We start from the raw sequence: 26870 nt of genomic DNA, 5'->3' as shown, positions 1-26870 counted from the left end.
TTGTTGTTGTTATCTGTAGGATTCTATGACCCTCTTTCTCAATGTATGTAAGCTCTTTGAGCCATCAGATCTTATTTTCATGGCTACAGACACATACTAAAGGATGATAAACTAATTTCCAACAAAGATTTCTCTTCCTCTTGCAAGGGCATGGTGGACATGCCTGTAATCCCAGCTACTTGGGAGGCTGAGGCAGGAGGATTGCAGGTTCCAGACCAGGCTTAGCAACTTAGCAAGGCCCCAAGCAACTTACCAAGACCATGTCTTAAAATAAAACACAAAAAGGAATGGGCAAGCCGGGTGCAGTGGCACATACCTGAAATCCCATTGGCTCACAGGCTGAGTCAGGAGGATTGTGAGTTCTAAGCCAGTCTCAGTAAAAGCAAGGTGCTAACAACTCAGTGAGACTCTGTATCTACATAAAATACAAAATAGGGCTGGGGATGTGACTTATTGGTTAAGTGCCCCTGAGTTCAATCCCTGGTACCCCCACCCAAAAAAATGGGTTGGGGATGTTGTCCATGGGTTAAGACCCCTGGATTCAATCCCTGGTACCCCCCCCAAAAAAAAAATTCTCCTCCTTTTGAACAGTATGTATAACTGGTAAATTAATGTCCTATTAATTTAACCTCAAATTTTACCACTCATTCTCTCCCTACTTTTGCCACCATCCAAATCCTGCTTTCATTTTTCCTGCCCTTGATATTTAGGAGGTCCCAAGCGAGTTAACTTGAATGTTTTATTTTCCCATTTCTTTTACACTCAGTATAAATTGGTACCCGATATCTTCTCTTTAACCCTTGATAGTTATTAAAGGTATGTACTTGCTAAATCAGTGAATGAACATGAACTGAGAGAATGTTTCTAATATTATTGTTGTTGTTTTTTGTTTGTTTTAGTTCTTTGGAAAATAATAACAGACCAGGTTCTTTTAAGCTCTTATTTCCGATAGTAACTGAATAGGAGTATGTTGTTACAGGGAACAGTGACATTCAAAGATGTGGCCATTGCCTTCACTCAGGAGGAATGGAAGCAATTGGACCCTGCTCAGAGGAACCTGTACCGGAATGTGATGTTAGAAAACTATAACAACTTAATCACAGTAGGTAAGACTAGTTTACTATATAATTCAAATTCTAGAAACATGAATTTTTCCATATATTTAAAACCTATTTGGGAAAATATGTTTTTATATGGAAATAAACATTTTGGGAAAATATGTCTTAAATATATGGAACTTTTCAATTTTTTCTTTGTCATAGTTTTGAGGATTGAACCCAGGGGCACTTTACCACTGAACTCTCTCAACCCCATCCCTTTTTATTTTTTATTTTTAGACATGGTCTTGTTAAGTTGTCCTTGAACTTGTGATCTCCCTTCCTCAGCCTCCCAAGTCACTGGGATTACAGGTGTGCTGAACACTGTGCCCGGTGGGAACTTTTAAATGCTTTTTGGCTGTGAGATGCTTTTGTTCATGTGGCTGCTGACACTGCAGCTTTCAAAACGGAAGATCATCCTTGGTTATGAAAAGACACCAGGGCAGCATTCCCAGAAGCCTCATTTTCTTGTCTGTTACAAAGCCAAGTTTTCCTGGGCCAGCCTGGATTCTTGGTTTGTTCTTTGTTCCCGGTATATGTGCCCAAATCTCTGTTATTTGTTTGGCAGGCTATCCATTCACCAAACCTGAAGTAATTTTCAAGTTGGAGCAAGAAGAAGAACCATGGGTGGTAGAAGAAGAAGTATTTAGGAGACACTGTTCAGGTTAGTGGGAGGGAACCAGACAGGTAAGGATGGGGATAAAACACTATGAATGGTTAATTAGTGAGCAGTTGATCCAACCCGAAATGTTCTCCAGAGGTATTTTCTAAAACCCTGTAGACTTTTATAGTAATAGCTGGTGTGGACTCTATAAAACAAAGATGTCATTTTTAAAAAATAATTCTTTAGTTGTCAGTGGACCTTTATTTTATTTATTTATATGCAGTGCTCAGGATCGAGCCCAGTGCCTCACTAGGCAAGCGCACTGCCACTGAGCCACAACCACAGCCCTAAGATGTCATTTTTTGGTAGTATTCTTTCCTCAGAACTTAGAGGTCTGGGTTGGCCTTCTAATCTGAGTGCTGGGCAGTAACCTTTTCTAATCAGTTTCCAACCCGACTTCAATAATATTCTGTTATTGTATCTAAAATCTCCCTGTCCACCTTTTTAAAAAGCATTCTTTACTTTTGTATACTGACAATCATGAACTTTGAGTTGTTCAGATAAATCTGTTGACATTTATAGTCGTTTACTTCCTACTCTGTTTGTTATTTGGATCATAGTCATACTTTCTACTATAGTTTTAGCTTTTGCTTTCATACTTCAATTATGATTACCCCCTTATCATCAGTAAAAATTTTAGTCAGTGCTGATTTTCCATTAGCTTTTTCTATATTTCCATTTTCTTCTGTATTTGTCACGTACATAAGAGCACACGTATGATGTGTATATACATATACATGGGTACACATACATCTATACATGCATTTACATATAGGCATAACATGCATAAACACATACACATGTATTTTTTTACCCTCCAAAGAGAATAATAACTTATACTTCTACCAATAATTTCTGCCAACATAGTCTGTTAACATTTTAAAAATTCTTTGCCAACATTATAGGTAAAAAATAACTGTGATTTTAATTTATATTTCCTTTATTATGAATGAAGGCAAGTTATGTTTTTCATATGTTTAAAATCTATATTTCTGGACTGAGGTTGTGGCTCAGCAGTAGAGCGTTGACCTAGCACGTGCAAGGCCCTGAGTTCAATCCTCAGCACCACATAAGAATAAATAAATAAATAAAGATATTGTGTCTAACTACAACTAAAAAATATTTAAAATCTATTTCTTTTTATAAACAGTTTATGTCTTTTGACCTTTTCTCTTTTAAATTCTTAATCTGTATGAACTTTTAACACAGTAGGGTGACTGGCCTTCTATGTGTTATATATGTTTTTTCATATTTTTCCTCAGTTATTTTTTTTTGTTCTTTTTATCACCATCACTTTTTTTAAAATGTAATATTTTCCCACAGAAGATTACCCTGTTTTACTCCTCCTTTATATATGGTGTAATTATATTTACATAATTGTTAATAATGATTTATCTTCACATTTACTCCAAAATTAAATAATTGTTCCAACTTTGACATCAAGGCTTTGATGTCAGTGGCACACTGATATCATAAATGGAATTTGGAAGTGTTCTTTCATGCTGTAAAATAATTACACAGCACTGTGTTATAATTTCTTTAAAACTTAGGTAGATCTTACCTGTTGAACTATGTGGAACACGTGGATTTTTTAGGGAAAATTTCCTTGACAACTCTTTTTATTTTTCTTTTTATATTTATATTATCCTATTCAAATGTTTTTTGTCTTTTTTGGTATTAACATCTTCCAGTTTACCTATTCCTCCCTTAGATTGTGTTTATGATCTGTTTAACGCAACTATTTTATTTTGTAAAGTCAGCAGTTGTATTTTGTATTTTTATAAATTTTTTCTTTCCTTTTTTTAAAACTTGCTGGATATTTCCAATAATTCCTGTGTTTTATTCCTCTTTGTTTTTATCCTGTACTTCTTTAGAAATTCTATACTATATACATATAGCTCTTTTATATTCTGTATTTCTGACAGTTCCAGTATTTAATTTTTTAAAGATATATATTTTTTAATTTTTTAATTGTAGTTGGACACAATACCTTTATTTTATTTAGTTTTATATGGTGCTGAAGATCGAACCCAGTGCCTCACACATGCTAGGCAATTGCTCCAGTCCTATTTTGTATTGTATTTAGAGAAAAGGTCTCACTGAGTTGCTTAGTGCTTCGCCATTGCCAAGGCTGGCTTTGAACTCATAATCCTCCTGTCGCGGCCTCCAGAGCCACTATGAGATTTAATTTTGATGACTCACTTGTAGTTGCTTCTTCATGTATTTGATTGCTGATTGTGAGTTCAAATGTCGTTTATCCTGATTCATAATAATCTTGTTCTAATTTGAAGTTTCTTTCTCCTGAGGATGATTTGCACATGCCTCTGGGAGATAGCAAGAAGCATAACCAATTCATTCTTTGTAGGAGCCTCAGTTAAGCTTCTGTTATTGACCCAAGGCTTATACTTCAGTTAGCAGATTTTTGATGTTTTTTTGTGGTTTTTTTTTTGGCCTCGACACTCAGACCAAACCCATCCTCCAGCTTACTTACTAATTTCCTTTCCCAAATCTGTTTTTAGCTAACAGTGATCTTTGTTTTTTTTCTTAAAAAAAAAAAAAAAAGGCGGTGTGTGTGTGTGTGTATGTGCTGGAGTTGCTCAGCGGTAGAGTGCTTGCCTCACACATAGGAGACCCTGGGTTCGTTCCTCAGCATCACATAAAAATAAATAAGTGAAATAAAGGTATTGTGTCCAACTATAATTTAAAAACAAACAAAAAAAAAACACCTGGAGATTGAACCCAGGGGACCTTTACCACTGGAGCTACATTCCCATCCCTTTTTATTTTTGAGACGGGGTCTCTCTAAGCTGCAAAGGCTGACTTCAAACTTGAGATCTTCATGCCTCAGCTTCCAGAGTAGCTAGGATTACAGGAGCATGCCACCACTCCAGATTTTTCATTGTATGTATGTGAGAGACAGGTGGGTGATTTATAGGTATAGAGGTTAATGCTACTTCCCACAAGCCTAATAATGCATCACAATGTCCATTTCATCCATCATCCTGTTGTTTTTGCAAGATGAGGTTATTGTACCATAATTCTGATAGTAAAGTCTTACTTTTTCCTGCTTGCATAGTATTGTTCACTTCAGAGGTGGCTTTGTTTTCTTTTCTTCTAATTATTTTCTTGGTTCTACTGGTGAGCATTTTATCCCTTTAAAATTTTTTTTAAGTTGTAGATGGACACAATACTTTTCTTTAAATTTATTTTTATGTGGTGCTGAGGTTCGAACCCAGTGCCTCACACATACTAGGCAAGCGCTCTACAACTGAGCTACAACCCTGCCCTTATCCCTGTTTCTTTTCCCATTGTTTCTTCCTCATGCATTCAAATTTCTATTTGGGGCCTAGATTTATATATGTTGTTTTCAATTAGCTTTTAAAAATTCATGGCAATATATATTTAGTCAAGATTATCACCTGTGGATTGCAGACTTTTTTAGCTTGTATTTTTGTCTGCTTTCTTTATGCCAAGAGAATTTTTTTGTAATATTTATTTTTTAGTTTTTGGCGAACACAACATCTTTGTTTGTATGTGGTGCTGAGGATCGAACCCGGGCCGCACACATGCCAGGCGAGCATGCTACCACTTGAACCACATCCCCAGCCCTTAGGCCAAATTCTTTTCTATTAAAATTTTTGTGATCTGATTCCAATTCTTTCTCATTTCTCAGTTTTTCTTTAACCTACTATTTTAAAAAGGATAATATTGGAGGAAAAAAAGGAGTGTTCTACTTTAGAACAAAGGTCAGCAAACTAACCAAGTCAAGGCCAGGTATTTTTTATTGTAAGTAAAGTTTTATTTGAGACATAGCCACATACAGTTAATTATATCTTGTGTGTAACTGCTTGCACATTACAATAGCAAAGTTGAATACTTGCAATAGACTATGTAGCCCACAAAGTCTAAAATATTTACTATCTAAGGCTTTAAGAAAAAGTTTGCCAACCATTATCTATAGAAATGTATCTCTACTTCATTTTGAAGCCCTTTTATTCTTTTGAAAAGTTTTTTTTTTGTTCTTTTTAGTTATACAGGACAGTAGAATGTATTTTGACATATCATACATATATGGAATATACCTTCCCATTTTTGTGGTTGTATGTGACATGGAGTTATACTGGTTGTGTGTTCATATATGAACATAGGAAAGTTGTCAATCCGTTCCCATCTCCCTTCCCCTTCCCCCGACTCTTCACTGTCCAATCCACTGAACTTCCACTCCTCCTTCCCTCCTGAAGCCCTTTATTCTTGATGCTTGTGGGTGAATAAGTATGTTTAGGCCTTATTTCTTCTCATTCAGAAAGGAACTGGAGCTGCAAGTCTAATATCACACCCTCTGTAAGAGTACAATAAACCAAACTTACATCAACAGGTGAGGTATTTTCTTGTTCAGTCCTGCCTTTTCTTATACATCAATAGTCTCCTTGATCTGTACTCCCAAATTCCTACACTGTAAGCAATGGTTAATTTATTCTGACATTGAAGGTGCAATTTCTTTTTCTTTTGATACTTCAACTGCTTTTTTGCCCAAGATCAGCATGAATAGCTGGCTTCTCTTGGAATCTTTCCCATTCCAGTCTTCATCATATTTATCTTTATCAACTCATTTATTATAACTGGGTCTCCAGCTACTCCTTAGGTCATACTTCTTTTTTGTAGAAAGGAAAAGTCTACCACTCGGCCTGCGCAGTGGTTTCATTAATGAGGTTCTAGGCATAAAGTTAGTTAGAAGAGATCGAAATAAAAACACAAGACTCAATTACCTTATTTCTATTGCTAGGTCCCAGACGGCTCCCCTCTCTGGTTCGCTCCTCTAAACTGCCCAGCAGGACAGCAGGGATTACTCAGGGCTAGCAGGAGAGAGAGAGAGAGCATGCCGGGGACTAGCCTTTTATTAGGGAACAAGAGATTCAGGGGAGAATTCCATCCAATGAAGGTTGAGGGGGGGCTGCACTCCAAGGTCAGGGTCAGCGATTGGGTCCCCGGGGTCAGTGGTCAGGCACACCCCCACATGGATGGGCTCTCTCATCAGGAAAGGGTCGGGAAAACTTCGACTTTTGCCAAAGTGCCTCAGACCCTTAAGGGAGGCACCCGATCACGTGTTAGAATGGCTTCCCACAGAAAAGATAACAAAGACTTTTTGTACTCCATCTAAAACATGGAATCTTTTCTGTCACATTTTGATATTTTGGTCTTGTCTTTGAAGTTCTCTTTCACTTCTGCTTGGATAATACCCTGATGACCTGATCTTGCCTTCTCCTTCCACATCTTTTGCTTGATTGTGCTTCTATTCTTCCAAGTACATGAGGTGACCTAAGAGCTTAGTATTCTGTCATTATAACCTGCAGCCAAGCCTCTTAATATTCTTGCTTCCAGGACAATTTCACAGGAATTTTTCCCTCGCTTCATGCTCAGTCTAGCAGAAAGGGAGAAAAATCTCCATTTTGCCACTGGAAATATTGTGCCACTCTTTAGTATATAGACTTTCACTTATTCTCCCTGTGTTCAAGCCAGTTTATTTTTCTTTTCTTTTTTTCTTTTGTATTCCTCTGCCTAGTCCCTGACTTTGGAGCCTTTTTTGATTCCATTTCTCTAAAACCAGAGAGTAGTCTCCCATCTTCTCTAGGATAAAGACATAATAGGCATCTCATGCACAATGTAGGCATCTGTTTGCCATCTGAACTTGCAGTCAGTCCTCTAGTTTTTTAACCCTTTCATTCATTCTTATCTTTCATGGTACAAGATTTCTTTCTTCTTTCTTTCTTTTTCTTTTTTTTTTTGTACCAGGGATTGAATGCAGGGCTGCTTAACCAGTGAGCCACATCTTTAGCCTTATTTACATTTTATTTAGAGACAGGGTCTCTTTAAGTTGCTGAGGCTGACTTTGAACTTACAATCTTCATATCTCAGCCTCCCAAAATGCTGGGATTACAGGTGTGCAACACTGCGCCCATGTGATTTCTCTTAATTCTTGAGCCTTTCTCTAGTTATGTCATGGGAATTGGATTTTCCTTTTTGATATCTTCCTCTGCAGACACTTGAGTTTCAGCTCTCTAAATTCTTCTTTATATAAATATTTCTAGTTGTCAATGGAGTTTTACTTTTTTTTTTTTAGATTTATTTATATGTGGGGCTGAGGATCGAACCCAGTGCCTTACACATGCTAGGCAAGTGCTCTACCACTGAGCCACAACCCCAGCCCTCTAAATTCTTCTTACATGTAACAGTTCTTCATCATCTTCCCATCAGCTAAAAGTTATCTTTACATTGGTCATCAATTATTGTCTCATTGGTTTTGTCTTTGTTAGTTTATACCTTTTTATTTATCTTATTACAGTCTGGGGTGGAATAAGAGAAAAACCCATGTGTCTACTGTTCCGTATTTAATTTTAGTTTTCCACTGTGTTTTACCCCCCTGCTCACTATATTTGTACTCTATTTTGTCAACCCAGGTGGGCTCCTCCATTTTTATGCTCCAATTCTTAATACTACTTTTTACCTTATGTTCTTATTTTATTGATTTCTACAATGTTCAGAACAATTTACTTATCCACCTTTTTGAATATACAGCACATTCTCATAGTACAACAATTTATATACATACATAAATATATAAACACAAACATACATATATATATATTTAGTTTTAGATGGACACAGTACTTTTATTTTATTTACTTTATGCCACGCTGAGGACTGAACACAGTGCCTCATACATGCTAAACAAGTGTTCTACCACTAAGCTACAAACCCAGCCCCTCATAGTACAAAGTTTTTAAAGTAGAAAAGGTAATTCTTCTCTTACCTATTTATCCTCTATAGTGGCTACTGCTAGGATCATTTCCTTTGAGCTATTACTTATATTTTCAAAATTTTATATTGAAATCTCTTAACTTGTGATTAATGTCATCTTTATATACTAGTGAATATTCTTATCCAAGAATGTAATACCTTTTCCCAGGGCTGCTGAAACAAAGTACCACAAACTGGGTGAGTTAGAATAATAGAACTTTATTCTTACAGTTCTGGAGGCCAGAAGTCTAAAATCAAGGTGTTAGTAGTGCCATAATCTGAAGAAGTATCCTTTCTTGTCTCTTTTAGCTTCTGGTAGTCCCACCTGTTCCTTGGTTTGTGACACCATGACTCCAATCTGCATCTCAGTATCATGCAGCAGTCTTTTAAGAGTATCTCACATTGGATTAGTAGTTTATCCTATTCTAGTACTACTTTATTAATATTCAGTGACCCTATGACCAATTGAGTACATATTTTGAAATACTGGGAGTTAGGACTTCACCATATTTTTAATGGGGCCCGCATAATACCGTTCCATTTGTTCAGGTATATATGTTCATTTTAGTTTTCTTTTTATAGTTTTTGGAAATTTCTTATTTTTTCCTTTTTTTTTTTTTTGGTTTGTATATTTGTAGTCTGTGTAAATGTGGTTCTTCTTCTATTATATGTCCTTAATAGTTGTTGTGTATATACAAAGGTTATTGAAACTGAGTATTAATTAGTATTTAGTGAATTTCTTGCCTCTTATAATACCTTTTCAGGTGACTGGACTTTTCAGGTAAATAGTTTTATTGACGAATTATGTTAATTTTACCTTTATAAATTGTTATATCTCTGGTTTATTTCTTTTATTTAATTGCACTTATAGTGTAATGCTAGTGGTGATAGTACTCATCTTTTCTTATTCCTGACTTTGATTTGCTTCTGGATTTTACCCAGGAAGTACAGTGCTAATGTTTGTGTAATACATTACTTCCATTTCATAATTTTTTTAATGAAAATAGGCATTGTTTTAGCATCTTTTAAATTACCTGTGGATTATTTGCTTTTTCATTATTGACCTGTGAACGTATTTCCATGTAATAATAGAGCTTCTGATAGTAAAACAAAAACATACTTATCATAATTATATGATATGTATTACACTTACTGTGCATCTGGGTCACTTTTTTCCCTCTGGATCACTCTGATATTTTACATAGAATTTTTAAATTAGTTTTCATAAATGAAACTGGCTTATAGTTTGCTTTTTTGGTTCATCATCTTGGTAAAGTTGTAGTGTTAATATTATGTTTCAGACACAAAAATAGGGAATTCTTCCATTTTCTTCTTATTATTTATTTTATTGTTTATTTGTTTTGTAACATTTTACACAGAATGGAGTTTGATCTTAAATGTTTTTTGTAATTCCCATGTCAATCTCTCTGGATAAATTGTCTTTATGTTCTGTTTTTAGGAAGTTTTCACACTTTCCTCTTCATTTAATGGAAATTGGTGTATATAAGTTTTCTACATCTTCTAGAATCAGTTATCATAATTTACATTTTCCAGAAAACTATTCACATCAGTTATAAAACTGCCATTTCAACTGAGTTCTACAACAGCTGAGTCTTGTGATTTTTTTTTAAGTTTCCTGGTTTTTTTTCCCCCTCTATCATTATTTCTTCATACATTATTTGTACATTATCTAACAGGTTATTTTCTTGCAGATCTCACTTAAAAATACTCAAAACTGTTTATATTTATAAATATCTACCTTCACTCACATTTACTTTCCTGAAATTCCATTCTCAAAACTGAGAAGATAGGAAATATATGCTCTTGATATTTGTTTAATAATGGAAGACAAAACACTAAATCAAGAATCAATCCCATTGTAACATTTTTTGACCTTATAATATTGGAAAAAAATTCATAAGTTGCATTTATTTGCAATCTGTTTTAGGAGAAATATGGGGAACTGATGAGCATCAGAAAACCCAGGACAGACTTTTGAGACAAGTTTTCAAGAATACACTCACTGAAGAAAAAGTCAATGAATATCCTAAGAAATTTGCAAATGCATTTACTCCAGACTCAGATTTTATTCCTACCAGACACAATCTCTATGAATATGACTTGTTTGGAAAGTGTTTAGAACATAATTTTGACTGTCAAAATAATATGAAATGCCTTATAAGAAAGGAACATTTTGAATATAATGAAGCTGTGAAATCTTATGACAATAAGTCATCTCTCCTTGTAGTAACCCCCTTTAAGTGTAATCATTGTGGAACAGGCTTTAGTCAAACTTTGGACCTCATCAGACACCTAAGAATTCATACTGGAGAGAAATCCTATGAATGTAACAAATGTAGAAAAGTCTTCAGTCACAAGGAAAAACTAACTAAACATCATAAAATTCATAGTAGGGAACAGTGTTTTGAATGTAATGAATGTGGGAAAGTTTTCATTAAAATGTCAAATCTCATTAGACACCAAAGAATTCATACTGGAGAGAAGCCCTATGCATGTAAGGAATGTGGGAAATCCTTCAGCCAGAAATCAAATCTCATTGATCATGAAAAAATTCATACTGGGGAGAAACCTTATGAATGTAATGAGTGTGGAAAAGCCTTCAGCCAGAAGCAAAGCCTCATTGCACATCAGAAGGTTCACACTGGGGAGAAACCTTATGCATGTAATGAATGTGGCAAAGCCTTCCCTCGAATTGCATCCCTTGCTCTTCATATGAGAAGTCATACGGGGGAAAAACCTTATAAGTGTGATAAATGTGGAAAAGCCTTCTCTCAGTTTTCAATGCTTATTATACATGTGAGAATCCATACAGGTGAGAAACCCTATGAATGCAATGAATGTGGAAAAGCTTTTTCTCAGAGTTCAGCCCTTACTGTACATATGAGAAGTCACACAGGTGAGAAACCCTATGAATGTAAGGAATGTAGAAAAGCCTTCAGCCACAAGAAAAACTTCATTACACACCAGAAAATTCACACTAGAGAGAAACCTTATGAATGTAATGAATGTGGGAAAGCTTTTATTCAGATGTCAAATCTTGTCAGACACCAGAGAATTCATACTGGAGAAAAACCCTATATATGTAAGGAATGTGGCAAAGCTTTTAGCCAGAAGTCAAATCTTATTGCTCATGAAAAAATTCATTCTGGAGAGAAACCCTATGAATGTAACGAATGTGGTAAAGCCTTCAGCCAAAAGCAAAACTTTATTACACATCAGAAAGTTCATACTGGAGAGAAACCTTATGACTGTAATAAATGTGGAAAAGCCTTCTCTCAAATTGCATCCCTTACTCTTCATTTGAGAAGTCACACAGGGGAAAAGCCTTATGAATGTGATAAGTGTGGGAAAGCCTTCTCTCAGTGCTCACTGCTTAATTTACATATGAGAAGTCATACTGGTGAGAAGCCCTATGTATGTAATGAATGTGGAAAAGCATTCTCTCAGAGAACGTCCCTTATCGTGCATATGAGAGGTCACACAGGTGAGAAACCTTATGAATGTAATAAATGTGGAAAAGCCTTCTCCCAGAGCTCATCCCTTACTATACATATACGAGGTCATACGGGGGAGAAACCCTTTGACTGTAGTAAATGTGGAAAAGCCTTCTCTCAGATCTCATCCCTTACTCTCCATATGAGAAAACATACAGGTGAAAAGCCCTATCACTGCATTGAATGTGGTAAAGCTTTCAGCCAAAAGTCACACCTTGTTAGACACCAGAGAATCCATACTCATTAGGTTCCCTGTGGTATGGGAAAGCCTTCAAAGGAAGGAACACCTCATGGCACATTACATGACTGATTCTAGAGCAGAGAACTAGGAATGTTGGAAACCCTCATGAAGACGTCATGAATTTATGAAACATTAGAGAATTCTTTCCAAGGTGACCTATTGGAGGAAAAAGCTGACTGTCAAAACCTTCAGCAGACACCTTACTTATTGATAATAACGTTCTCATTTAAATCTGAAGAAAATATCTGCTTTCAGAATATCAGCATTATAGTTGAGCTCAGCAGTACACTAAGCAAGAAAAAGAAGATAGATGGAGGGTAATAAAAACTATAAAATAACATTTTATATAAGAAATAGTTCAGTAGAAAATGTGTTGATAACAAATATCTAAGAATAACACAATCATGAGTAATGAGGCATTTATATCTACAAAGTTATAAACCATGTTGAAGGGGCACAAAATAACACTTGAAAGTGGAGGGAAATGAAATTATGTCTGAAAAGACTTGACATTTGTAAGAATGCAAGTTCTCTCTCAACTCTCTAATGTACTTTCACTCAAAACTTACACCAGTTATATTTTAAAGAATTTCACAAACTGATTTTAAAATTCTATATGGATGGTAAAGGTCCACACTCAGCTGCAACAAACCCAAACATCTAGAAAAGGATACACTCTACTACTATATATCATCATGTGCTTTACTTAAAGCTGTTGTCACTTAAACAGTATCATTGAAACAAATTAAGGATTTATCCAGAATTCCAAGAAGATATGGGAATTTTATGTATGACAATTCTATTGAAATCATTGGGGTAAGGATGACCTGTTCATAAATGGAAGATTTGCATGAGCAAGTTAGCTCTCTCCCTTATACCATATACAAAAATAGAACCCAGATGTAAAAAGTAAAACTCTAAAACTATGTTGAATATATTAAAGTAATAGGATTTTTTCAAATCACAAACATGGAACAATCAATTCTCTTTTGTTATACCAGCCCCCAAAGCACCCACAGATGTGTACAAAGGGATCGATCACTGTTCACTGCATCATGGCTTGGATTACCCTAAATTGGACTTTAACATATAAATCTCCCTCAAGAGATGGATAGATCAATACAATGTGTTCATTTCTATGATATAATGCTACACAATATTTAGCGAGGAGATACAAAATTCACATATAGTTACGTGGGCTGATCATAATTTTAATAGAGAAAAATGCAAACTGCAACGAAACCTGGTATAACATTTGTATAATTAAACAGTGCAAGGGACAGTACTGTATGTTGATCATGGGTCCATATACGCTATCGGTTGCCTTTTGAGATGTGGAAAGGTTTTCTGGGAGTTGTTACACTGATCTGTAATATTTCTTAATAAAAGAATGAAAGCAAATATAACAGTGGTGACAAATCTGGTCGTCAAAATTAGAAATATGGAGTTTTAAAAATTTCCTTCTTGCCTTTATTTTCCTTTTTAAATAAGGATCAGCTAGGTGGGGGAAACATGGGCCTATAGAAACAATTTTAAAATGGATTTTTATGATTGATCATATACTAACATTTGTAGAAAATTCTCTTTACATAAAATAAGCCTCACTTAAGGTATTGCTTTGTTTACTCTCTTGATGACATTAAATTTGGATGAAAATTATCTGTATAGATAGCATTGGTTTGAGGCTGAGTTTTAAGATTTTAAATAATTTTTAACACAAGTTTTTCCCCAAGTTGAAAGCAATAAAGCAACAAAAATTATTTAACTTGGGAATAATTGAACTTTCCATCTGGGAAAAGAAGAAAAAAGTTCACCTACATTTGGGATGGTTTTGGAGTGGGGGAAGAGACCATCAGTTAATATTTTAATGTCAGGACATGGTAGTTACCAGCATCAGAGCAGGAGCAGTTTCAGTATATCTCAACAAAGCTTTTTTCAGTTTCTAGATTCTTAAATGGGGGTTCAGATCAGACAATTAGAGACCAGTCATACAGGGACAAAATACAAATGCACTCCCAGGCCTTAAGTTATGACCTGACAGCCACTGAAAGATTGTACAGCTGGTGGTGCTTGCCTGTGATCCTAGCAATTCAAGAGGCTAAAGCAGGAGGATCACAAGTTCAAGGCCAGCCTCAGAAATTTAACAAGACCCTATCTTAAAGCTTGTTTGCTATTAAAAGTTTCATGTGCATGGTGTGGTGGCACACACCTGTAATCCCAGCAACTCAGGAGGCTAAGGTAGGAGGATCACAAGTTCAAAGCCAGCCTCAGCAACTTAGTGAGGCCCTGTCTCAAAATAAAAAAATAAAAAGGACTGGGGATGTGGCTCAGTGACTAAGTGCCCCTGGGTTCAATCTCCAGTCCAAAAAAAAAAAAAAAAAAGAAAGAAAGAAAAGAAAAGAAAAACCAACTTCATGTGTGCCTTACAAACCATCTCTATCAATCAACCTCATCAGTTTCAGAGAACAAGTGCACCATTAGAGCCAGGATGCTCTGGCCATGACTCTGAGGACAAACAACAAAAGGAATAAAAACTGTTGAGGGGCCATCAGAATGTAAAATTCCCAGGGCCCTTCACTTGTTACTTGCCATGATTTGGTACTTCCATTTCCCACCTATGTGTTCTCTGAACAGCTACAGCAGCTCATTCTTGTCACAAGGCAGAGAGGTTTATACAGGATGCAGCATTGACATAGACACTAACATTTGGCTCCAGGAAAAACTACTGACTTTGCTTTGCTCAGTTAAGGTGCCCTCACAGGAAAAGAAAAACACCTTTGCAGTGTACCTAAAGCCAAGGAACATTCCTAAACCTCAGCCCTCCCTTTCACATGAATAAAACTAACTCTCCCTTTGTACCCAATGCCAGCCTGATCCTCTGCTGTCAGTACTGGGTCTCCCTCTCAAGTAGAGCCCTAATAAGGGTCTTGCCTGTATGCTCACTTGCCTGACTTACCTTCACTTCTGCCGTCACCAAGTCAAATTCCCATGTCCAGCATCACAGGTACAGATTTTGTTTGTTCCAGGTAAGGGCCCAGTGAATGTGCAAAGCTCACTTCCTGTTGGAAGAAGGTTGGGCATTCAACTTGCTTTATCATTCAGTCATCTGGAAGCTAAGATTCTGGGTTTGGTTTTCACATGGTTTGGCTCTCCAACTATAGGAGATGAGGTTTCTTTCAGGATAGATAGAAATTTTCACATCATTTTATGCTGCACTTTGAGCTAGTCATTTAAAGCCCTGAGGTCAAGGGTTTCTTTCTTCACTTTGTCCAGCCCAGTTAGGAACAATCCCTCAGTTTCATCATACTCATTAGTTGGGCCAAAATATTCAAAGGTATCAAATACATGGTCATTCAGAACCTTGCCTTTTTTGATTACAAATATCCAATGGTGATATGCTTCTTATTTCTTGCTACATCTTGCCATGTACTATCAATGCCCTCGTCATCACTGAAAAGTAGAGTTGCTAGTGACTTGAAATCATATTAGAAGATAATCAATTCCAGAGACCCCAGAACCTATTAAAACTTTCATGGGGCTGGGGCTCAGCGGTAGAGCACTCACCTAGCACATGCAAGATGCTGGGTTTGATCCTCAGCACTACATAAAAAAATAGATAAATATATTTTTAAAAATAATAAAAACCCGTCTTTCATATTGCCTTGAAAGCCATTCTTGGTTTCAAAAATCTTCATCAGGTTTTCCCAAAAGAGATTTATATAAATTTATAATAATATGATATATTAAAATTATATCATGTGTTGTCACACACATATTTAATATATGATTTTAATGTACAATTTTGCATTTTTAAATGAATTTTTTTGGTACCAGGGATTGAACCCAGGGTTTCTTAACCACAAAGCCACATCCCAGCCCTTTTTATATTTTGTTTTGAGACAAGGTCTCACTAAGTTGCTGAGACTGGCCTTGAACTTGTGATCCTTTTGCCTCAGTATTCACTGGGATTACAGGTATGTGTCATCATACCAGCCTATATTGATACTTTTTTAAAAATACATATACATACTTCTGAAGTTCATTCTAGTAGTTACTTGTGCAAGAAGAGAGGATAGATGAGGAAAGGAGTGACAAGAGGAAGAGGTTTAAAAACAAGTGTGATTGTAAAAAAAATACCATATAGGTCTTACTTATATAGAGGCGATCAATGAAAAGGTTTATAATTTATATGACCTATCAAAAGCAATACAATGTCTCTGTTGAGAGATAACCATTATCCTTTCAAGACCTGGGTAAGCAGAAGTGCTTCAGACCACTTAACACCCCAGCACGGCCAGTCAAAAGCCTCCCAGGCATGGAGGCTAACAGACTATTGCAGGCTGGATGCCAAGGCCCTGTGGCATCAAACATTATCACCATACCAAGAAGAGGTGGCCAGTACTGGAGATTGGTATGCTACCATAGACTTGGTCAACGCCTTTCTCTCAATTTCCCTGAAGGAGGAAGATCAATATCAGTGTGCCTTTACATAGAATGACTTGCAATTTACTTTTTACTGTCCTCCCATAGGGGCACCTTAACTCCCAGCTTTCTGTCAAAGGGTGGGGCTTGATTAAAGCAAGCCCAAGTCTTGTCACAAGTTTTGGTCATACTTTATGAAGATGACCTTTCTTTCTTTCTTTTTTTTTTTTTTTTTTTTTTTTTTTTTGGTACTTTATCCCCAAGCTGCATCCCCAGCCCTTCTTTTTACATTTTGCATTTTTAAATGAATTTTGTTGGTACCAGGGATTGAACCTAAGGGAGCTTAACCATGGAGCCACATCCCCAGCCCCTTTTATATTTTGTTTTGAGACAGGGTCTCACTAGGTTGTAGAGATTGGCCTTGAACTTGCAATCCTCTTGCCTCAGCCTCCCAAGTTGCTGAAATTTCTTTGGGCCACGAGGAAAGGAAAAACAGAATATTCTAGAGAAAGTTAAACAGAATTTCCTCTTCCTGAATGTACCCAGTAATAAGAAGGAAGCACAACAGCACGTAGGCCTCTTCTGATACTGAGGATAGTGCATGCTCCATCTAGATAGCTTCTGGTGATATTTCAAGGTGACATGAAAGGCAGCCATCTTTGAAGCTCAACATCAAGACTGGAAGCCATTCAACAGGCCATGGTGGAGTCACTCACTGCCTTTGAGACTTTGTTGCAGCCTTCTAGACCAATGGAAATATAGGTGTCCACAACCCTTATGCATTCTGATTGGAATCTTCGACAGCAGGAAACTGTCAACTGGGGTGTGCAGATTTGGAAAATGCCCGTGGCCTGAACCTTCCTAGAAATATGCCCTTTGGGGCTGGGTTTGTGGCTCAGTGGTAGAGAACTTGCCCATCACATGTGAGGCACTGAGTTCAATCCTCAGCACTGCATAAAAAAATAAACAAATAAAACATATTTTATAACTACAAAGTCTTTTTAAAAAGAAATATGGGAGCATCTCACTTGCACCTAGAATCTGATGGAGATGGAATGTCTCACCAGAAAAGCATCTCATTTAACTCTGAGACCTGAGTTTCCCATCCTTTTCTGTGTACTTACCAATCCCACTAATAAAACTACCCATTAGCTGGTTGCTGAGGTACATGCCTATAATCCCAGCAACGTGGGAGACAGGGGCAGGAGGATTGTGAGTTCAAAGCCAGCCTCAGCAACTTAGCAAGGCCCTAAGTAACTCAGTGAGATCCTGATTCTAAATAAAATGCCAAAACCCACCAGTCTTGGGATGTGTCTCAGTAGTTAAGCACCCCTGGATTCACTCTCCAGTACCAAAAACGAAAAATCCAAGATAGGTCAGGACCCCTAAGCAGGTGGCCAGAAAGCATCTTATAGGAGATGCCCTGGCCTCTCTCATAGCTACCTGGGGGAGATAGAAACAATTTGACGAAGAATGGATGAATTCATGGTCTAGTTTATCAGTGGTTCTGGGCAACTGAAAGGTGATGGATTCTACCAGGCCACTGGTATCATCTGCCCCTTGGGTAGAGGCCTCCTCATTCAAAAGTCGATAAGGATACCCCACCCAGGGCACTGAGTTGCTGCAGTGGTGATAACTGAGTTACCCCATCTGATATGTCTTGCTGTGTCTCTATTTATTCCTGAACCAATGTAAATGGTCGAGCCATTTGGTCAGGAGATTAGCAACAAAAATATCAGATTATTCAGAAATTTGAATTACTACAATGAAATATGCGATACAAGCTACTTATGAGGTCAAGAAAGGTCTATGTTCCAGGGGTAGCAAAAGCACCTTAGAGAAAGCAGAGAGAGGATGGCCTGGATCCAGCAGTCACCTTTGGGGCATTCCCTACCATGACCTAAGCACCTCTCACTAGGTTCCACCTGATAAGGGTACACTGAACCTCTCAATACCACCACCCTGGGGACCAAGCCTTTACCTATGGACATTGTAGGAATATTCCTTCAAACCACAGCATCCTGTGTGGGAACAAGGACTGTAGCAACAACTACAAGAAGTGAGCAAATCTGTCATTTGTGTGGATGCTCACTGAGGAGGAACTTTCAAACATGAACATAAAGGGAGTTTAAGCTGACAGGGGCTGTGTACCATCTGCAGTGTCACCAGCCAGGTGCATGTGAACCAGTCATGGAAGTCCACCTCAAATTGAGGAATGGGCCAAACCCAGGGGAATAATCCTTAAAGATACAGAAGCCAAGGATGTGATTCAATCTTGATTTCTGCCAATAAGTGAGAGAGATACAGGGTCTGAAGCCATATATAAATTATGGGTTTGTTTGAGCCAAAAATAAGGCAGGGAAGCTGCTTTTCTGCTTTTACTGGGTGAGATTCCCCATTTCAAGAAAGCTCAGAGCATGCTGGCACCCTGCCTTAGCTCACAGCCCTAGGATCAAACAGGCATCCAGAGATGGGCATAACCTGCCAAGCACCAAACAAACTGTTTACTCCAAGACCCCTGCCACGCTGAAACCTTTGATGTACTTCCCCTTAAATAAAGGATTGGGGGCTTTTTAGTAATTCAGTTCCAGTTCCTATCAGGGCTGGAAGACCCATCAGATGCCCCCTTTTTTAAATCTAATTTCTGGCTTTGTCTTTATTTCTTACTGATTATTTCAGACTTTTTATTTTCCCAGGTGGCTCATACCTGTGAGCAGGAATCTGTTTTACCGGGTGCTGGTTACCCTGGCATAATACAACATGGAGAATTAGGATACAGCAAGGGCATCAGCCCAACTTGGATCTGGCATTTGATCACACTGGACCTTTAACACCAGTTATGAATTCCTGGTGCCTCACAAGAATTGACATCTACTATGACCTGGAAATTCATGTTTTAGTCTGTTTGCATTGCTATACTAAAATACCCAACAGGAACAACTTAGAGGAGGAAAAGTTTATTTTGGCTCACAATTTCAGAAGTCTTAGACCATAGACAGCTGATGCATTGGTCTGGGCCCAAGGTGAGGCAGAACACCACAGGGAAAGGGTGTGGCGGAGGAAAGCAGCTCAGGACACATGGCAAACAGGAAGCAGAGAGAGCTATACTCATCAAGGACAAAATATAAACCCTGAAGGGATTCTTCCAGTAACCTGCTTCCTCCAGACACGTCTACCTGCCTACAATTACCACCCAGTTAACCCATATCAATGTATTAATCCATTGATTAGGTTACACCTTGAGTAATCTATAGTCATTTCATCTCTGAAAATACTTGCATTGCCTCTCACACATGAGATATGAGGGAACACCTCATGTCTAAATCATAAAACCATCTGCATATGGTATATGATGTTGGTACCACTGAGTTACCTTAGATAAAATCTCTACCATTTGGGTATTTTTAAGGATTTCGGGCAGAAAAGTATACTTATTTTAACAAACAAGAGATACAACAGTGGGCATAATCCCCACCATGTGCTGGACCTTACATGCTCCATACCCACAAACTAATGAAACCATTGAACAACAAAATGGAAAACTAAAATAACAGTTAAAGAAGGGGCATCAAGATAGATTGTTAGTAGGATGACATTCTGGCCTCACTAGAATCATTTGGACACTCAACACTGTACACTAATGAAAGAGAAACAGCACTGCAGTGCATCTTGATAAATACTAAGTGTGGAGAAAATGGAGGACCAGTTGGTCACCTGACTAGGCTATGGCTGAGGCATCCCAATCTTGGTTTACCCAAACATTCTTTTTCTCCTTTCCACTCTGAAACACTCTGCCCAGGGGTGGTTTGTGATCCATTCAGCTGTTATGTCTTACATAGCTCCTCATGCTTCCCCACAGAGTGTTTACCTCCCTTAGAACCCTGTGGGAAAGGGGAAGAGAGCTATAGAATGTCAGAATACCAGAATTATCTCCATTACATCAGGAGTTCTCAACAGCCCTGTACAGGAGTAGAGGTTGACGGTGCTGTATAACATGCATACTTTGCACAGGACCTAACCTTATTGCCTGGATTCAGTGATCACAGCAGAAAGTTCAAGGAACACAGCAAGGGCAATGGATTCATCTCCATTAGGATACTTTGGACAATTCAAACTTCAACTGATGGAACAGGAGTTTCTCTAGCCATCGAAGTTACCAGGAGTGAGGGCAGAAGCTGGGGAGGAACACTGCAATCTTTTTTCTCCTCTCAAAGACTCCTGATAATACTTGGGTTGACAACAACCTCATCAAAATCAGCACATCCCTACAGATAGTTTAAAACTCATTGTGGCTTCCTTCCGTAGCCTCTGATACATATATATGAAGATTCCTGAGCCTAGTAAACCCTCCAGAGCTGGGGTTGAGTCTCTCAAACTAAGAAACAGCTTGCTTTTTTTTGTTTTCTATTTTGGAGATGGGATTTTACTGTTTCCCAAATTGAACTCAAAACTGTTGGGCTCAAGCAGTCCTCCTGCCTCCTGGCTCTGGGACCACTGGTGCATGCTGCTGTGCCTGGCTTTGAAGCCATAGAACTTGCCTTAGGATACAAGAGAGGGAGAACACAACTTTGCCTCTTCTGAACAAGGCAAATATACCTCAGAGATGCTCAAGGATTGTGTTTAAGTAAACTTCATAATGCTAATAGCAATGATTAAATGATACTAACAAGTAGGTAAGGATTTTGTATATATTATTACCTCATCTGATCTTCAAACAATTAAAAAATAAAGACCTAGAAGTGCAATGTTAACTATTCCCTCCTCTTTACAGATGATAGATACCGAGAAAGGTTAAGCTAATTTATCTAAAGTCATATTGTTTATAGGCAAAGAAACCCAGAATAGAATTCAGGTTTCTTCAATTCCCAAACTAATCTTCTTTCCATAAGAAAACGCGCCTATAGGAGAATATTTGCCTTCTCTTCTAAGTTATATGGAGCCACATTTAAGGATTCTCATTACAAGACCAAGTCTGCAACTCATGAAGTCATCTCTGTGCTCGGAAACTTCAACATGAGATTCAAAATCCTGCCTTCTCTCCCAGAAGTGAGTTTTCCAGAAATTCTTTAAGGAGAAGAAAGAAGCAGGGATTCACAGCTGTAGACATCTGAGTCCTTAAAAAATGGCTCTGCAAGGCTACTATCATACTCCAACAATAGACAATGATGTTGCTAGTACCAACCTAAAGGCATGGCACTGGAAGGGGCAGGAACACAGAGATGAATGCTCGGCGCTTCCCGAGGAGGCCGATTTTTTAAGGCACTCTACACTTCTTTGGCAGAGTCTGCCACTATTTGAGGCAGAGAAATAAAATGCTCCTATTTACTAACAGCACAGAAGCTCGAGGTTACTAAGGGTTACTCCAGCAGCAGCCACGCAAAAGCTCCCTGTCACAGGGGCACAGCCGCCCTTGGTCACAGCAGCTCACCAGCCTGACGGCAGCGTCCCACAGCACGCGATCATCCCGCCTTAGTCACAGTCACGTCACGCACACACTAGGTCCCACGTAGCCTCCCGCGAACAAACGATTAGACCACGTGCAAACCTCACGGCCCTGCAGGACCGCGCAGAGCCAAGGAAGACGCGCGGCCAAACCAGACCCACGCGGACACGGACACTCGGGCTCAGACTCTCCCTGGTCCTCACGGCTGGCCCGCAGGGAGCACCCTGACGCCCCACCTGGTGCCCTGCCCGCCCCACCGCAGGGGCCAACGTCGCCGGTAACCGCTCCCTCGCCCCGAGAGAGCCGCCACGTCGCGGGGACTATCAGCCGCAGTGGCGTCTGGGAAGCGTAGCTCGGGCCGGGGAGGGCGGGAAACGCTCGGAGCGCCGCGTCCTGGGGGACGGCCCCGCCCGGTCCCACTGTCCAGCGGGACGCGCCAAAGCGGCTGCTTTCCCCGAGAGGGGATTTGGGGCGAGGGGAGGAGCGGAGGGCACCTGGGCAGAGGCGGAAAAGGCTCCACAGGGTTTCTAAGGACCTCGTGTCCACCAGCAAGCTCCAGGGCGCTGTCCCAGGAAGCCCCAGGCTCCTGGAAGAGGAGCCCTGGCGAGGCTCGTCCAAGCGGATCAGCAAGCCCAGACCCCAGTTAACGTTAATTCCGGCCTTTTGTTGCGTTAGGCCCAGGCCCAGACGCTGGAAGGTAACGTCTGGAGGCTTGGTTTTCCCGGGGTCATTATTTGCCTCAAATCAACGGGAGCAAGAGAACGGGACTCGTGAGAGATGCGGAAACAATGAAGATGCCTGGCGCCTTGGAGGAGGCGGAACTCCTGTCTCCAAGGAAGAGAACCCTTGAGGGGACGTTAGGTCAGGGCACCCAAGTTGCAGGTTCAGACTTTCACAGGTGTTAGGTCCCTAGGGGAGTTGGCAGAGGGAAGCTTTTGGGGGAACTTACAGCAATGGGGTTCACCAAAATATACCCGAGGTGCTGCCCAAGGAAAGACAATGGCTTCCTATGGCCACTGTAAACTCAACTTTTCTGCAAAAGTCTATTTGGGAGGAGAATGAGCTAAATACTTAGGTGGGTATTTACTTCCAGTGGTATATACTTCACTGCTCTTTCTGGAAGAATATGTGAAGAGTTTCTGTGCAAATGCCTTTTAAAAAGCTGACCAAGATTCTCCTGGTGGCACTGGAAGAGGCCAGCAAAAGAAGTCAAAATTTTGGGAAGTCACAATTCTTCCCAACCATCCTCATGACACAAGCGGAAAATAGTAATATTTGTATGGCACACTGGATTGTATATATTAGGGAGTAAATTGAGCTGATATAATAAAGATCCCAAAATACAGTGACCTGAATAACACATCTTTATTCCTCCCTCACGTAACGGGTGGGCAGTCCCCAGCTGGTAAGATAGCCTTGCCCTCCTGAATTAATGTTTTTCATCTTTCGGGCAAGAAGGTTCTTAAAATTCTCATATCCAAGCCAACACCGCAGGGAGGGCAGCAGAAGCAGAAACAATACTTCCTAGAGTTGCAACCCAGGATATTATCAAGAAAGTAAAAAGATAACCTACAGAAATGGGAGGAAAAAAATCTTAAATCTAAGTACAGGATGAGGATTTAGTATCTAATTCATATTAAGGATTCTTTATGACTGAACAAGGCAAACAGCCAAATTAAAATTTGAGCAAAGAACTGGACTAGACATTTCTCCAAAGAAGATATACAATGTCCAACAAGCATATGAAAAGATGTTTAACTCGTTAATCTTTAGGAAATGCAAATCAAAACCACAGGTATCATTTCACATATAATAGGATGGCTATGATTTTTTAAAAGGAAAGTGAAGTGTTATTGATGTAGAGAATTGGAAATCATCACATCACACAGAGAGCTCTGAGAAACTTCAGGTTTGAACAGAAGGGCCTAGGACTATTGTTTGGGATTCAACCCATATACAAGGGATGAATTCACAGTTTTATCTCCCATTAGCACCTATCTCTCAGACCATTCAATTTCCTGTGCTTGATTTTATCATTAGTAATTTCTGTGTTAACTCTTTGTATATGTTACATTCTTTGAAGAAATTCTCACAAAATCTTAAAAGGCTGGAATTATTCTGGTTGTTCAGATGACTAAACTGTGCCTGAAAGAAAGAAAATCACTTCCAAGTTCTCCTAACCTAAAAGGTTAACACTATACATAGGTCTTATTCCAAAGCCCATACTTAGGCCAATAATCAAAAAAACAGATACTTCCACTGCTATTTCTGGAAGAATATGTGAAGAGTTTCTGTGAAAATACCTTTTAAAATGCTGACCAAGAAGGTAACTCATACTCCTTATCACTGAAGTACAGGAAATCATCTCATGGCTTCGAAGAATTTTATCCACCATCTAATCTATTATCCCTTGTTTTGAGCTCTATGAATAAAGAAGAAAATCTTATTAGATATAGCAAATTGATGTGTAAGTAGACACTAGAAATCAATGTGGAAGCATTTAGTCCAGCTGTCTCTAAAAAGGGTTAGGTCAAAATGGCAGCAAATTTGTTAAAAATCCCTGCACATGGGCTGGGGATGTGGCTCAAGCGGTAGCGCGCTCGCCTGGCATGCGTGCGGCCCGGGTTCGATCCTCAGCACCACATACCAACAAAGATGTTGTGTCCGCCGAGAACTAAGAAAAAATAAATATTAAAAATAAAAAAAAAAAAAAAAAAAAAAAAAAAAAAAAATCCCTGCACAGTCCTACCATTCAAATATAGGAGCTGCTAAAAGGGCCCAGGAGTGCTGGAGATGTAGCTCAGGGGTAGAGTGCTTATCTAGCATACACAAAGCCAAGGGTTCAATCCCCAGTACCACATGTACACAGTACAGCATAAGGGACCAAGACTTTATGGAAAATAATAAACTACACAAAGTTTTGCATTGTTTTCTTAGAAAAAGTGATCTGAAATACTTTGAAAAGAAAAAATCTTCTGTATGAGGGAGATAGCATATGTCATGCATGTGAAGAAATGTAGTCACACTTCCTTGGGGCTCATTTACAGTTACTTGAACCAATTTTAAGTTATCAGTTGTCAAACAGTCATTTAAAAAATGTTTAGATGTTGATGGACCTTCATTTTATTCATTTATTTATATGCAGTGCTCAGAATTAAACCCAGCAGGCACTCTGCCACTGAGCTACAGCCCCTAAGCCAGATATTTTACTGAGAGAAAAAAAAATTTTCCTATTTTATGGGGAAACTCCTATTTCTAATTTTATATCTTCTTGTTCTTTCCAAACCTAAATTCTTCATGAATTTGGATGGGAAACACTGAGAATGGGTCCAGAAAAACAAATTATTGCCAGAGAGTAAGAATCCATGCCAAGATATCAAGCACTGCTGAGGAAGGAATCATTTTCCTCAATGTGACCAAGAGTTTCTATGTCCTGACAATTTAGCATCAAAAGTATATCCAATTAAATAAAAGTTGTTATGATTGTGAAAGGTCACACATTCATCTGACTCAAAATAAAAATGTTGGGCTGGGGTTATGGCTCAGTGGTAAATCGCTTGCCCAGCATGTGTGAAGCACTGGGTTCAATTCTCAGCACTGCATATAAATAAACGAATAAAATAAAGGTCCATCAACAACTAAAAATGTATTAAAAATTAAATAAAAAATAAAAATGTTAAAATGCAATATTCAAATACCTAGACATAATAAAAGCATGAAGTTAGCAGAATATTAAAAATACAAAAATACATCTATGTATATAAACACCAATATGAATTTCCTTTACATTAATTTTATAAGGTATATAAATATGTCTACATATGTGTCTAGATACATAGTGTGGACATATGGGTCTATTATCTGTTTCAGGTCTTAACTCCTAAGTCAACTTCATATAATACTCACATAAACACAAATTTCAGAGGATCCTAATAGCAATCACATACTAATAAAGCATAAATTTCCACTGATGCCAAAAGATGAAGTTAATGTATCAACATGAGATAATAAGAATAATAGTTGCAGATAAACAAAATTTGTACCTCATGATGAAGAGAAACTTCTGATTACAACATACAAACACCTATGCTAAAAAGGCAGGTAAAAAAAAATTTAGCCGCATTATAAGTGAAGTTCAGCTGTAGAAACAAAAGGTTAACCAGAGGCTTGGGTTTATGTCACCTCTGAATAAGAAATCAGCTGCCACACTTAGACCAAAAATCAGTGAATAATTCAGACTCTTCACTGGTTGGAGTCATTATTCTTTTTTCTTAAAGCCTGATAATATAATTGTACACCCTGGGAAATTTTCCAAAATAAGTTACTACTCAATACTTAAAAATTATTAAGTATTCAAAAAATAAGTATTCCTGTACCTCTAGGAAATAGAAAACAGACAAATGACATGAATTAAACATAAGATATTAATCCATTTTAGGTTAGATATAAGTTGGGCAATGCTTAATAATCATACTTGTTTCTGTTTAAGGTCTGAATTACTGAATCATACTAAATCTGTAATTTATGTTGTATAAAGTGAAATTATCAGTAAGAAAATTAATTTTCTGAATTTGGAATATGTATAAATTGACTGTTAAATTGTAAAAATATTAATCAGTTTCACTCCATGCCATGCACATATATAAATCTTCCATTCTTGCTTGATGTCTGTTCTAATCTTTTTTTAAAATAT

General features: G+C 38.2%; 1 protein-coding gene across 6 annotated transcripts in view; it reads left to right on the top strand.

The window, feature by feature from the left end:
- LOC113175100 (zinc finger protein 569-like) overlaps positions 1–26870 on the top strand; it is a 127150-nt gene that overhangs the window by 33881 nt on the left and 66399 nt on the right. For 5 of the 6 annotated variants that reach the window (XM_026379261.2, XM_077793041.1, XM_077793042.1 and 2 more), the window contains 3 exons: positions 980–1106; positions 1666–1761; positions 10505–13702. In XM_026379261.2, coding sequence (XP_026235046.2) covers positions 980–1106; positions 1666–1761; positions 10505–12318 — 2037 coding nt within the window. In that variant the 3' untranslated portion in view covers positions 12319–13702. Of the gene's footprint in view, positions 1–979; positions 1107–1665; positions 1762–10504; positions 13703–26870 lie in introns of those variants that run through there. The other variant, XM_077793045.1, reaches the window with a different exon arrangement.

This window comes from Urocitellus parryii, chromosome 15 (genome assembly GCF_045843805.1).
Source record: "Urocitellus parryii isolate mUroPar1 chromosome 15, mUroPar1.hap1, whole genome shotgun sequence".
In the NCBI taxonomy this organism is placed as follows: Eukaryota; Metazoa; Chordata; class Mammalia; order Rodentia; family Sciuridae; genus Urocitellus; species Urocitellus parryii.
Note: the sequence above shows the minus strand (reverse complement) of the source record. Positions and strands in the feature narration are given on the sequence as shown.